The sequence below is a fragment of the Dendrobium catenatum genome, unplaced genomic scaffold (assembly GCF_001605985.2).
Source record: "Dendrobium catenatum unplaced genomic scaffold, ASM160598v2 fragScaff_scaffold_847, whole genome shotgun sequence".
NCBI classification, from domain to species: domain Eukaryota; kingdom Viridiplantae; phylum Streptophyta; class Magnoliopsida; order Asparagales; family Orchidaceae; genus Dendrobium; species Dendrobium catenatum.
The window spans coordinates 675,761-690,891 of record NW_021319309.1 but is presented as its reverse complement, the minus strand read 5'-3'; the positions used below and the strand labels follow the sequence as shown (position 1 = coordinate 690,891).

At 40.2% G+C, this 15,131-nt stretch overlaps 1 protein-coding gene across 1 annotated transcript in view; it reads left to right on the top strand.

The window, feature by feature from the left end:
* Window positions 1–848: 848 nt before the first annotated feature.
* Window positions 849–15,131, top strand: part of LOC110104033 — a 29,495-nt gene continuing 15,212 nt past the window's right edge. Inside the window, exons 1-2 of the mRNA XM_028696868.1 lie at window positions 849–1,361; window positions 1,440–1,926. Coding sequence (XP_028552701.1) covers window positions 1,218–1,361; window positions 1,440–1,926 — 631 coding nt within the window. The 5' untranslated portion in view covers window positions 849–1,217. The remainder of the gene's footprint in view (window positions 1,362–1,439; window positions 1,927–15,131) is intronic.

The following is a 15,131-nucleotide window of genomic DNA, read 5'->3' as shown; positions in this document are numbered from 1 at the left end:
ATCCAATGACATTTAGTAGTCGAGCGGGAATCCAACTTTAATTGACGGTTTGGCAGAAGTCCAGCGTCAGTTGGTGGTCGGGTAGTAGTTCGATGATGGTTGGCTACCGTGTGGAAGTTCGACGTCAGTCGGTGGTCGAGCAGAAGTCTGGGGTCGGTTGGTTGTTAGGTGGAAGTCTGGCGGTGGTCGAGGAGTTTGGTGGTAAGAGAACTCAAGTTTCTCTTCTTCATTCTCTTTCTTTTCTTCATTCTCTTCCTTGCTTGGCCCCCTCTTATTAGAAATGAGGGGTATATTTATAGTTGTCTAAGAGTGGCATGACCAGTAAATAAGAGGAAGATTAAGGGTAAATTGGGAGTGGTTTGAAGGGACGAGCGATGTTGATTTCTTTGATCATTCAATGTTTACCGGACATTATAATGTTTTAATGATATTAGAGTTTGGCGATCTTGGGCTCGTTGGATTTGTTTCATCAAGCTGCTCGATTCGACTATAACCATGTCATGTTTGAAAACTGTTTGGTAATCTAAATTATGGTTTGAACATTCCAAATGTGCTTCAGGTCTTTGATTTGTACTCATTTAGGCTCGGATTGAGTTGAATTTGGTGACTTTGGGCTTGTATTTCCCAGACATTCAGTTCGACAATAAGTTTGCTAAAATCTAAGTTCAGGTGATCCTGAATTTAAATTTTGAAGTTTCTAACTTGATTCTGCTTTGAGATTAGTGCCCGATCAAGATAAATTTTTATGATAATAATTTGAATTTTTAAAATTAATTTTTTTTACTAAAAATTAATTTAAAAAGCTGTGCCAAACAGAGCCTAACTCGTTAAAGGTTAATCCAGACCTGTAAACCCGTACTTCCATCCTTCACTTCCAGATTCCGAACAATTAGCAGTCTTCTTCGATCGTAGTCGGCGTCTTCCTTCGACGACTCCCAGAGATAAGTCTTCCTTTCTTCCTTCTCTTTCAATCTCCAAGTCATCCGAAACAATTAGCAGAAACCTAGTTGTGCCGATTCTTCGTCTGCGCGAAGCCGATCTCGGGGGATTTGATTGGTGCCGGCGGGAAGCTGGTCCCGGGGGAATCCAGTTGCCCGATAATACTTTGGTCTAACGTTTGAAGATGTGGTTGTTGCTGAGCCATGTCGTCTTCAATTAACAAGCTGTTGAAGCCTTGATTCTCCAGTTTGTTCTGTAAGATCTGAAGAACATATATCATGGAAAATAATAGTAAGGTGTTTGCCATGGCTATGTTCTGCGTTTTGGCCATTGCGGTGGCGTCGAATGCTTCGTCTGAGATGAAGCACCGGGCTTTGGCGGGGGAAGATAAGGGAGATGGGAAACCTAATGAGGCTGAGAAGGTATGGAATCAAACTTGATATCTGGAGTAAGGTCTTAGACTTCATCATGGAAGTCATTATCATTGGGTTTGTTTACAGGTTGCTTCTTCTCCCCCTCCCACCTCGCCTCCGATCCAAAACGTTGGGCCGACGGACCGGGTTCATACCTCGCCGCCTCAACCTAGCCAATCGTTGCCAAATTCTAGCAATTCTGATTCCTCTAGCTCTGACAGTTCACCTTTGATGAATAGTTCCATCAAATCAGTGCCTCCTCCCGGACCAGAGAACTTGAACCCAGGGGCATCCGGAAAGGTTAATACGTCCACGAATCCTCCAACGAAGGAAGAGCATACGGATTCTGAAACTCCTAAAAAGGAAGGTGACAAGCCCGTGCAATCTCCAATAAAGGACGACCATAAGGCGCCGCAGGATCCAGAGAAGAGAGGAGACATGACTTCTCAAGGTCCAACAAATGATAATGAGCCCAAAGGTAGTCAAGGAATCGTAGAATCTGGGAGCTGTGACACGGCTAATGTTAGATGCCAAACTGGAGTATTGGCTGCTTGTCTTTGGCAACCTGGGATTGGTGAGTTGAGACTCATGACCTCTATATTTTATTATAGCTGATAAAACATAAGCTTTCTAGTATTATTAGGGGCTATGAAGAGTAGTTAATTTAATTGAAGCTAATATATGAATATTTGGTATTTGGTAATTACCTTTGCTTCTTTCAATAACAATCTGGGCAGTAAACAAGCCATAAAGTGCATATTTAGTCATAAGAAAGTTAGATTTTGAAGATGGGGGTATGGTAATAGTATATCTTAGTGAAATCTTATGGATAATAGGATCGAGGGAAAGATAGTGTAAGATACATAAAAAGAGTAAGCAAGGGGTGTAAGTTGTTGTAAAGATTTTGATGAGGATCAAAACCTGCAAGGAAGAAATTACAAGACAAATAATACCAAGAACTGTAGTTCTATATTGCAAGATGAAAAACTACCTCCTTCCTCTCTACAATTTGCTCATATACCTATCTCCTTCTTCTTTCGGTATTCCCAAAACAGGGGTTGCAAGCAAAAAGTGTAAAGTGTACTATATAACTAACTAAAGTATTAAAACTAGTGGCCACATGCTTTACTAGTGCTAACAGCAACTAAAGAGAAACAAGCTGGTAGATAAAATACTCCTCAGGTGCACCGTAGTATAGATGCACCGCATCAGATTTGACTTAGTTTTATTTATAATATAGCTCTCCACCTAAATATGAAAAAATGATTTGAGTAGGATTTGAACCATAATAGTTTAGATAAGAATGAGATGATGCTAATAAAGGTACTGATGATGAGTGGTTGTAAGGTCTGTTTATGGAGTCTTCATAAATACTTGAGTGCCATTGTTCTGTTAATGATCTTTAACTGCTTTTATTCTTTAATTCTATGTTTGTTTTAACAAATACGTTGGAGTAGGAATTTAAATTCAACTGAAACATAAGCCTGCACTATACATGAATCACAAATTACTATAGAAATGAAAGAAACAGGATTAGAAAGTGCAATGACGGAGAGGGTAATACCCAATGCATATATTAAAATATTTTTTTTCTTGTGAAAGAATAATGCAATTATCATAGTAATTGGTTGTTTTTGTGTGTATGGTGAAATTTATAAAACTGGTAGCTTGCTATCTTTTATAGACTTCTCAGAACTATTAATCAAGTGTACAAAAGAAGCATTGTGCAAGATGCAAAAAGATTTAATTTTTCAACAATATAACAAGCTTTTGGTATATCATTCCTGATTTTGCGAAAGAAATGATGTGTTAATTAAAGTTTCATTGGAAATGTTACCATTTGTTTTTACTTATATTTGTCCATTAGTTCAAGCATATCCCCAGTAACATTTTGAATTTGTAACTTTTGACTTTTAAACTGTAATTCAAATGCTAATTATCATTTAGTTGTCTTTACTTCTTGGCTTTTGCTTGTAGATGCAAGTATATTGTTTTGAAAAGCAGTTAAAGGCTAATTTATTGTTGGAATGATGCATTCGGTGATGATGTAAATGGGGAAGAAATTCAAGTCAATGTGGCAGCACATCTATGTTAGAGTATCTTCAAGTCAATGTGGCAGTCTAGGATGCACGGACACGGACACGGCGACACGGACACGACACGACACGGACACGGGACACGGCATTTTTTAAAAATATAGGACACGGGTGCGGCGTGGACACGGCATAATAATTTTAAATATAATATATATAAATTAAGGTAATATTATATTAAAAATTCTTATGTTTTTTTTTTTTTTTTAATTTAAAATGTGAAATAGCCGGACACGCGTGTCGGACACGCGTGTCCGGCTTAATTTTTTTCAAAACAGTTCTGGACACGGTCAAAACGTGTCGGACACGTGTCCCCGCTGTGTCGGGCACGTGTCCGTGTCCGACACGTGTCCAACACTGCACTGCCTCTTAAAACGGAGTGTCGGTGCATCATAGGTGGCAGTACATCTATATTAGAGTATATTGACAAATCAGATTATTTGCAAGGTTTGCTAACTCGAGCTTGACTCGTCAGCCAAATCAAGAGCTTGAACTCGAGTTAAGCTCGAGCTTGGCTCATGGGAAAAAAAAAGAACTCCCGAGTAGCTCCTGAGATCACGTGGGTCTTCATTGCCGGAGACGAAGAATGCTTGCGTTAGAGAGGAGAGTGTCTGTTGCGTGCAAAGGAAAAGTCGCGTGCAAAGGAAAAGTCTAATTTTTTTGGAAAGTAGAGAAAGTTATTTGCTTTTTATTTTTTTTAAGAGAAAAAATATAGCATGTTTAAAAAACTAATATCTGACATATTATTACAAGCCGGGATCGCGAGTTCACGAGCTGTGCCTCATCAAGCTCGAACTCAAGCTCGCGGTTTGAGAAGCTTGGCTCATAAGCTCGTTATCGAGTCAAGCTCGAGCCGGCTTGGCTCACATACACCCTTAGTTCAAGTGTATCCTCAGTAACATTTTGAATTTGCAACTTTTTGCTTGTAAATTGTAATTCAAATGCTAATTATCATCTAATTTGTTTCTGATAAGAAATACTTGAATATTTCAAGTAAATCCTAACAAGATTGATAAAACCAGTGGAAAAAAATTCAACAATTCCAATGAAACAATAAAAAATAGTAGATTTTATTGTAGGAATCAAATCAAGTGAAGAAAACAAAGCAAAGATACAATTGATCTTCAATTCGAGAGGAAGATCATTCTCTCCCAATCTCTAGATGAATCTAAAGCCAAAGACACCAAGAAGAAACTTCAAGAGAGCACAATAATCCAGCATAACCCTAACCCTAAACATCTATTCTTTTTTAATACTCGAATTCAAAACTCCTCAATCAAAAATTCCCTCCAACTCTATCTGCCCCTCAGTTTTCTTCATAGTGGACCCCACTAGGATTTACGACAATAAGGGGGCGGACAAACCGCCTCTTGTATACAAGAGCCGGTCCTCTTTGGGCCGGCTGAGCCAGTTCAGTGAGAACTGGCCTATCAATACCACATTCCCAAAGAATCGCATTGTCCTCAAGGTGAAAGCAAAGAAACTCATGCATGTCACCCTCTCATATGGCTCCCATGTGGCATCCGGGAGGCTCTTCCACTTGATCAGTACTTCTTTAGCTCCATCTTCTCTTTGATGAACCCCCGTCAACTCCAAGGGTTCTAAAATCACCTCTAAATCCTCAGTTAGTGTCACCGGTAACTCAGAGCTTGCTGCATAATCTCCAATTGCCCTACTCAGCTGAGATACATGGAACAACAGGTGTATAGTCGCCATTGGTGGTTGTTTCAGCCGATAAGCCACAGCTCCAATCCTCTCCAATACCTTATATGACCCAAAGTATCTTGGTGCAAGTTTCTCTTTCCTCCTGTTGGCGACTGACATTTACCTGTTAGGTTGGAGCTTCAAGAACACCCTTTCCCCTACCTTAAATTTGATGTCCTTCTTATGCTCATCTATTTGTTTCTTTCTATTGAGCTCTCAGTAGATGCCTCTTCAACTCTTTCAATATCCTGTCCCTCTCCTCAAACTACTCATCCACTGAAGAAATTGGAGTGTTTTGTGTCAAAGTGCACCAAGTGAGGTGGATCCCTTCCGTTCAACATCTTGAATGTGGTCATCTAAGAAGTAAAATGATAAGAGATGTTGTACCAATACTCGGCCCATGCTAGCCATTTGGCCCATGACTTGGGTGTCTCCTGTGAGACCTCGTTCCCTTACTGTTCCTCTCTGAATTGGATTTTCCTCCCAGGATCGTCCAGGACGATGTTGAGATCGTCCAGGCCGATCAGTGCATTGAAAACAGCTGATTTCTGGAGTGTTTATGGAATGATTTATGGACTGGATCGTCCAGGACGATTTTGGATCGTCCTGGGACGATCAGTGTATGGCAAAATCCCGAGAGCAAGGGGTTTTGGCAAATTAATTATCGTCCTGTATCGTCCTGCAAAATCGTCAAGTACGATTGGAAATTGGTCACATCGCCCTGGACGATGTCGCGATCGGCCAGGACGATCAGACTAAGGTTATAAGGAAATCAGCTCGTTTTGAGGAGAGAGAAATCATTTTTATAAATTCAGAAATATCTGAGGAGAGAGAAAGAGAAGAAAAGTAAAGGAAATCTTGGGTTTCGGAGGCCGCGGAGCGCTTTTCGTCTGACGCCGCTGTTGGAGAAAGTGTAGATCTCGTGGTAAGGACTCCGAATCCTATTTCTGTTTTCAGAGATATTGTGTTTTGATCGTGTTGTGATCTGTTTTGTGTTTTCGTAGTCGAATTTTGGACCTGATTTGGTATTGACACAACTTTCACCGCACAACTTTTAGAATGTTATAGATATGAATATTGTACACGATTTGAGTATTTTCTACGATAATTTTACCGGTCGGAATTGATTCTACTCGATTTTAATTGAATAGAAAAATATCAGGATGTTATTTGATATGGATTCAGTAGAAGAATAGTCTTATATTGTTGTCGTGAACATTCTGTTGTAATTTGGTGAATTATGATTTTGTAGGATTTTTGTGTAAATTTGATAGACTGCCGTTACTCTGCCCGATTTTCGTACGATTTCTGATTTGTCTGAAATTGATAGATTGCATTGCTATGTATATAAATATTGATATGATTGCTTTAATATTGATTATTGAATTGATTATTGAATTGAATATTGATTGACTATTGAATACTGGAACACAAGTGGAACCTAGTTGAACGTTGGTTGGAGATTGATTGACCTGTACAGGATGGTGGGCCGACGGGCTTTCCTTTAAACATCGATTATGGATGTATGGATGTGAGTCATAAGGAGTTCTTATAGAAATGCCGACGGGCGGCTGACGGGCAATAGAGTGACGACTCTTTTTATTGAAACCAACGTATGGATATCTACAACAGCAATATGTATTCTACAACAGCAACATAGCCAGTTGATTGTACTTGTTCAGTATTATTGTATTGAAGGCATGTTTACTGTATTGATATACGGATTTATAGATTTATTGCTTTACCGATTTTTGCTTTATTGATTGGATTGGATTGACATATTTTCTTTTACTGTACGGATTTCATTGATAGATTCAGAGCATTGATTAATCATTGAGCATAGATATTGATATGGATGGATATAAATATCGTATTGATTCATTGATGATATGGATATGAATATTATAGATTTATTGATATTGCTTATAGACTCATTGATACTATTGTTTCTGTACCGTATTACCTGCTGCATTTGATTCATTGCTAGTATAGATTGAGATTTATCGTATTGCTTTTCTGATAGATTTTATTGACTAGATAGTATTGATTTGATCGATTGATTCGATACGATTGATTTGACTGATCGACGGATTCTCCTGAGATTTGATATACTGATTGATTGAGTTTGATTTATATGTTCTTTTATCGCTGTATCGATGATTAATAGTGATTGATTTGACGGATTGATTGATTTTCAACTCTGTACGGATTTCTTCGAGATTGACGTGTATTGATTGAGTTTGGTTTATTGATTTGCCCGCTGCTGCATTGATAGACTTGATTTCATTGACTATGGATTTCCGTATTGCATAGACTCATTGACCATTGACTGATATGGATTAGATTGACTGACATGCATATTGATAGCATGGCCGTGCTTTGATTTCAGTTATAGGTATTAGGTGACCTGCTGGGCTTTGTAAAGCTCAATATATGTGATTGATACTTTTCAGGTCAGGGCTCGGGAGCAGGGGGATAGAAGTTGATCAGGATCTACAGGTTTTTAGTTCTTTTGATGATTTTGATTCTTTTGTACTCAGGACAGGATATATTTCAGTATCTGTGGTTTTAGCATAGTTCCTGAGTATTGTATATGATGTTTTGAGATATGAATCGACTTGTATATGGATGTTTTTAATATTATAGATTTTTGTTAGACTGTGTGATTGAAGGCTATAGATGACTCTGGTAAATGGCTGGGTTGATCGACATTCTTTCCAAGTTAGATCTTGGGGCGTGACATCTCCAACCCAAAGCATCTTAAGTTTCAAAGCTCCTGTTGATCACTTATGTTTGACCATTCATCTGTGAGTGGTAGGCGGTACTCCTTTTCAATACTGTCCCATGTAGTCTGAACAACTATCTCTAGAGGAACACCTTATCCCTATCGGATATTATAGCTTCCGATACTCCATGCAGTCTGGCCATCTCTCTGATGAAAGTTGATGTCACTGTCACTGCGGTGTTTGAATGTCATAGGGAATGAAATGGGCATACTTGCTCAATTAATCTACCACCGCCAGGATCACTATGAACCCTTCTGATTGGGATAGCCCATCTATGAAATCCATGGATATCTCCTCCCATACACGGCCCATAAAAGTTAACGACTGTAGTAATCTTCATGGAGATATGGCCATGTACTTGTTCCTCTGATAGATCTCACACCTGATGACTATCTCCTCGACATCTGTATGCATTCCCTTTCAGTACAGCTCTGAATTTAGTCTCATGTAAGTCTTTTGCACTCCTGAGTGACCCCCAACAGTAGTCCTATGAAACTCTTAGAGCAAGTGTAGAATGTGGACTGATTTCCTAGGCATCACAAACCTTCCTTGGTACAGAAGTCTCTCCCCTCCAAGGAATACCCGAGATGGCTACTCCCTACCCTCAGTAAATCAACCCTAATCTTTCCCGACTCCTCATCCCCAGCACTCTCCTCCTTGATGGCCTCCTAATCTAACATCAATGGGATCAACACTATTGTTTCTTGCAACTCTCTCATACATCTGGACAAGACATGTACCGCCTTGATCTCCACTTCTGGCCTATATTTGATTTCAAAATCACATCCCAGCAACTTGGACAACCACCTTTGTTGCTCATCTATCACCATCCACTGCTCCAACAAGTACTTCAAGCTCCGCGGGTTCGTTTTGACAATGAAATGCCTACCTAATAGGTAGGGTTTCCACTTCTGGATGGCTAATACAATGGCTATCAACTATCGCTTATAAACTGATTTCAGTCTGGCCCTAACTGTCAACATCTGGCTGAATTAGGCAATGGGTTGATGATTCTGCATGAGTTATGCACCCAATTCATATCCTGAAGCATCTGTCTCTACTATAAACCCTTGAGTGAAGTCCGGTAGTGCTAAGATTGGTACAGTCATCATAACCTTCTTCAAGCTCTCAAAAGCTACTGTTGCTGTCTCCCCCTATAGGAAACCATTCTTCTTCAACTATTCTGTTAGTGTCCATGCTATGGTGCAATATCCCTTCACGAACCTCTTATAGTATCCTGTCAGTCATAGGAATCCCCTCAGCTCCTTTAGGTTCTTAGGTATTGGCCATCTCAACATAGCCTCAATCTTTGATTGGTCTGCGACCACCCCCTCTTTAGACATAATATGAACCAAATATTCCACACTAGTTTCAGGTTGGTCCTCAGCTGATGCTCCTGCAACACCTCTAGCACCCTCCTCAAGTGCCCAATGCTCCTCCTTTGTCCTGATGTAAACTAGGATATCGTCAAAAAACACCAAAACAGATTGCCTGAGATGGGGTCTGAAGACCTTGTTCATCAGTGATTAAAACGTGGCTGGAGCATTAGTGAGGCCAAAAGGGATCACTAGGAACTTGTAATGCCCCTCATGAGTTCTGTAAGCAGTCTTGGGCACATCTTCCTTCTTCATTTTGATCTGGTGAATCCTGATTTCAGATCTATTTTGGTGAAGATCACTGCCCCACTCAACTTATCTAACTGCTCATCTATCACTGGTATAGAAAATGTTTCTGGCACAGTCTTCTTATTTATTGCCCTATGGTCCACACAAAACCTCCAGCTACCATCTTTTTCTTAACCAGTAAAATTGGGCTAGAAAAAGGACTAACACTAAGCCTGATAATTCCTGCCTCCAGCATTTCTTTAATCAATTTCTCAATCTCATCCTTCTGAAATTGAGGATAGCGGTAGGGCCTTACATTAATGGGTGATACACCTCTCAAGGTGATAACATGCTCTTGCTCCCTGGGTGGTGGCAATCACTGAGGTGGCTGAAAAATTTCATCGAATTGTTGAATCAACGGCTGTACTGAGAGAGATATATCCCCTCCCTCCTCCAAACTAACCCCCTCCAGTCTGTGCAGCTCCACCAGAAAGCCATCTCCCATCTCATGTATACTTCTCACCATGTTTTTGGGAGATACCATGGCTTTGGATAGCGTTGCATCCCCTCTGATCACTACCTTTCTTCCATCCACTATTAACTCCATCATGAGTGCTCCTCAATTAACCTTGGTCTCTCCTAAGGTCTGCAGTCACTTCATCCCTAGGATGATATCAGTATTTCCTTACTCCAGTGGGAGAAAATCCTCCCTCACCTGAATCCCCTAAATGGTCAACACCACTCTACAAAACTCCTGGCCTTTATCCACCTTCCATGTACTCATTATCAACCCATAATAACCTGTTTACCAATTTCACTCCGTGTTGGTCGATGACCTGAGTGGAGACGAAATTGTGGGTAACCCCATTGTCAATCAATATCACCACCTCCCTGTCGTCTATCTCTCCCTTAACCTTTATGGTATGATTCGTAGTGAATCCTACCCCCGAGTTTAGGGAAACCCTGCCAGATCTAGATGCATATTCTACTCCATCTCTCCCTCTACCTCTCTCTAACCTCCCTCAATTTTCTCGTCATCACAGATGGTGAGATCCTAAAGAGTTCGGTCCCAATACCTACGCCTTGGAGTATACTTCTCATCACACCGGAAGCATAATCCCTTCACTCTCTTCTCCTGCATCTCCCTCTCCATCAACCTCTTGAACTTTCCTCCATTCCCTCGTACAAATGGCTTCTCTCGGGTAGTCTCCCGAAAACCACCTGCTGTAGGACCCTTGGGTGCTAGAAGAGTGGTAGTCATCCTGTAAGAGCCACCTGAACTGCTCTCCTCTTGGTAGTCATCACACCGGAAGCATAATCTATATCCCTTCACCCTCTTCTCCTGCATCTCCCTCTCCATCAATCTCTTGAAATTTCCTCCATTCCCTCGTACTAATGGCTTCTCCCGGGTAGTCTCCCGAAAACCACATGTTGTAGGACCCTTGGGTGCTAGAAGGGTGGTAGTCATCCTGGAAGAGCCACCTGAACCGCTCCTCTTGGCTCTCCTCTTTAGATACCTCTGATCTTCTACCAATTGTCCCAACTCCATGACCTCTCCCAAGTCACAAGGTCTCTCACCGTAGCTCTAATCTCGTATTTTTGCCCCTTCATGAAGTTGTCCTCCAACATCGTCTTTGATAGTCGCTCCACCTGACTAGCTAGATGCTCAAGCCTCTCATAGTAGTCTGCTTCTGATTCGTCTTGTATTTATGTGAAAAACTGCTCATAGAAGTCTCCTCCCTTGCCGGTTTGAAAACGTTCTTGTAAGCACTCCTTGAACTCTCTCTAGTCCTATATGAGCCTCCTCTGGTCCCTCCACTAATACCACGATAGTGCCTTCCCCTCCAAACATAGACCTGTTGCTGTCAATTTCTCCTCCGTCAGACCATTGACAGCGAAATACCTCTCCACTGTTTAGATCCACCTATGTGTATCATACCCTTCAAAAAATGGGCATCTTTAGCTTCATGACCTTCTGATATCTCCTGTTTCCCCTTATTCTTCCATAGTTTTTCCTTTCCCAAGTGCTTGGCCCTCCCCAAGTCTCCCGATCTACCTTCCTATGTTCATACATAAACCTGTCTTCGCTTTTTCCCCTCTTTTCTTCAAAATCAGCACTCTTTCTTCCATATTCCCTTTCTTTTCTTCCCCAACCAGCACTCTTTGATTCACATTCCTCATACCCATGCATCCCGCCATACCTTCCACCTCTTTCCTCCATGATTTCTACCTCATCATCCCTTTGCCTCCGATGCCGTCGTTTGAATTTGATTTTTCCATAACTTCTTCACCATCACATGAAGATCGAAAATTTTGTCTTCTATGGATGAAACCTTGTCTTCTACGGAGGAGATTCGATCTTTCACCGTGGCTTTTATTTGCTCATCTCCCTTTCAAAGCGTTCCTCCAAAGCATCTACGTTTTTGGCCACCATAAAAAAATTCTGGATATTGACTCAAAATTCAGCAAGAAACCATCCACTGAACACAAAAACAGCCGCTGAAATTTCAGAAAATCAGCCCACAATGGTCCTAAAATCTGCTCTGATACCAATTTGATAGAAAATACTTGAATATTTCAAGTAAACCCTAACAAGATTGATAAAATCAGCGGAAAAAACTCAACAATTCCAATGAAACAATAAAAAACAGTAGATTTTATTGTAGGAATCAAATTAACTGAAGAAAAGAAAGCAAAGATACTATTGATCATCAATTCGATAGGAGGATCGTTCTCTCCCATTCTCTAGATGAATCTAGAGCCCAAGACACCAAGAAGAAACTCCAAGAGAACACAATAATCAAGCATAACCCTAACCCTAAACATCTATTCTTTTTTAATACTTGAATTTAGAACTCATTCAAAAATTCCCTCCAACTCTAGCACTTGATATCTGGAGTAAGCTCTTAGACTTCATCATGGAAGTCATGATCATTGGGTTTGTTTACAGGTTGCTTCTTCTCCCCCTCCCACCTCGCCTCCGATCCAAAACGCTGGGCCGACGGACCGGGTTCATACCTCGCCGCCTCAACCTAGCCAATCGTTGCCAAATTCTAGCAATTCTGATTCCTCTAGCTCTGACAGTTCACCTTTGATGAATAGTTCCATCAAATCAGTGCCTCCTCCCGGACCAGAGAACTTGAACCCAGGGGCATCCGGAAAGGTTAATACGTCCACGAATCCTCCTACGAAGGAAGAGCATAAGGATTCTGAAACTGCTAAAAAGGAAGGTGACAAGCCCGTGCAATCTCCAATAAAGGACGACCATAAGGCGCCGCAGGATCCAGAGAAGAGAGGAGACATGACTTCTCAAGGTCCAACAAAGGATAATGTGCCCAAAGGGAGTCAAGGAATCGTAGAATCTGGGAGTTCGGGTGATGTAAGTGAAAAAGGGAGCTGTGACACGGCTAATGTTAGATGCCAAACTGGAGTGTTGGCTGCTTGTCTTTGGCAACCTGGGATTGGTGAGCCCATGAACTCTATATTTTATTGTAGCTGATAAAACATAAGCTTTCTAGTATTTTTACGAGTTGAGATCTATTTTCTTGGATCAGGGGCTATGAAAAGTAGTTAGTTTAATTGAAGCTAATATATGGATATTTGGTATTTGGTAATTACTTTTTCTTCTTTCAATAACAACCTGGGTAGTAAACAAGCCATAAAGTGCAATTTTAGTCATAAGAAAGTTAGATTTTCAAGATGGAGGGCAATAGTATATCTTAGTTAAATATGGATACTAGGATCGAGGGAAAGATAATGCAAGATACAAGGAAAGAAAAAGACCAAGCAAGGGGTGTAAGTTGTTGTAAAGATTTGACTTAGTTTTAGTTATAATATAGCTCTCCTCCTAAATATGAAAAAATGATTTGAAGTAGGATTTGAACCATAATAGTTTAGATAAGACTGAGATGATGCTAATAAAGGTACTGATGATGAGTGGTTGTAGTGTCTGTTTAGGGAGTCTTCATAAATACTTGAGTGCTTTTGTTCTGTTAATGTTTTAACTGCTTTTATTCCTTAATTCTATGTTTGTTTTAACAACTACGTTGGAGTAGGAATTTAAATTCAACTGAAATATAAGCCTGCACTTTACATGAATCACAAATTACTATAGAAATGAAAGAAACAGGATTAGAAAGTGCAATGACGGAGAGGGTAATAACCCAATGTATATATTAAAATATTTTTTCCTTGTGAAAGAATAATGCAATTTGCATAGTAATTGTATGTTTTTGTGTGTATGGTGAAATTTGTAAAACTGGTAGCTTGCTATCTTTTATAGACTTTCTTAGAACTATTAATCAAGTGTACAAAAGCAGCATTGTGCAAGATGCAAAAAGATTCATTTTTTCAATAATATAACAAGCTTTTGGTATATCATTCCTGATTTTGCGAAAGAAATGATATGTGTTAATTAAAGTTTCATTGGAAATGTTACCATTTGTTTTTAATTATATTTGTCCATTAGTTCAAGCATATCCCCAGTAACATTTTGAATTTGCAACTTTTGACTTGTAAACTGTAATTCAAATGCTAATTATCATTTAGTTGTCTTTACTTCTTGGCTCTTGCTTGTAGATGCAAGTATATTGTTTTGAAAAGCAGTTAAAGGCTAATTTATTGTTGGAATGATGCATCCGGTGATGATGTAAATGGGTTAGAAATTCAAGTTAATGTGGCAGCACATCTATGTTAGAGTATCTTCAAGTCAATGTGGTAGCACATCTATATTAGATTATATTGACAAATCAGATTATTTGCAAGGTTTGCTAACTCGAGCTTGACTCGTCAGCTAAATCATGAGCTTGAACTCGAGTTGAGCTCGAGCTTGGCTCGTGGGGAAAAAAAGAACTCCCGAGTAGCTCCTGAGGTCATGTGGGTCTTCACTGCCGGAGACGAAGAACACTTGCGCCAGAGAGGAGAGTGTCTATTGCGTGCAAATGGAAAGTCTTTTTTTGGAAAATAGAGAAAGTTATTTGCTCTTTACTTTTTTTGGGTAACCGGTGACACCGGAGTGTATTTTGTTTTTGATTAGTTGAGCTGTCATTGTTGCTCAATTAACTCATTGTATTGCCGCAACAGGAAACATTTTCCCCTGTAACGAGACAGAGGCTATATAAGCCGTAATAAAACTAAAGGCGGGATGGAGAATTTTGAATTGAACCATTTTTGACTCTTTTATTTGAGTTTTTCTGTATCCTGTATTGTTTGTAGGTGGTGACGAGAACTCCGACGAGAAGACGATCGTCTTCCGGTGGAGATCTTCCGAGAAGGTGATTTAATCCACCTTCTGCTATGTTTTGAGAACACCAGGTTTTACCTCTCGGCCGGCGTCAAATTGGTATCAGAGCCGACGAAGATGCCGCCTCGAAGGAACCCACAGAGATTGACGAGAGACGTGATCGTTGAAGATTTGCAGAGAGAAATTCAACAGCTCCAGCAAAGGTTAGCAAGGTTCGAGCAGAGAGAACCTGATTAAGAAGTTCAAGAAGAGGAAGAAGAGGTGAATCCATTTCATCAAGATTCTCACAGTGAAGAGGAGGAAAGAAGAACTGTGCCTAGTCGTGTGAGGCATCACAGAGATGATGCCAG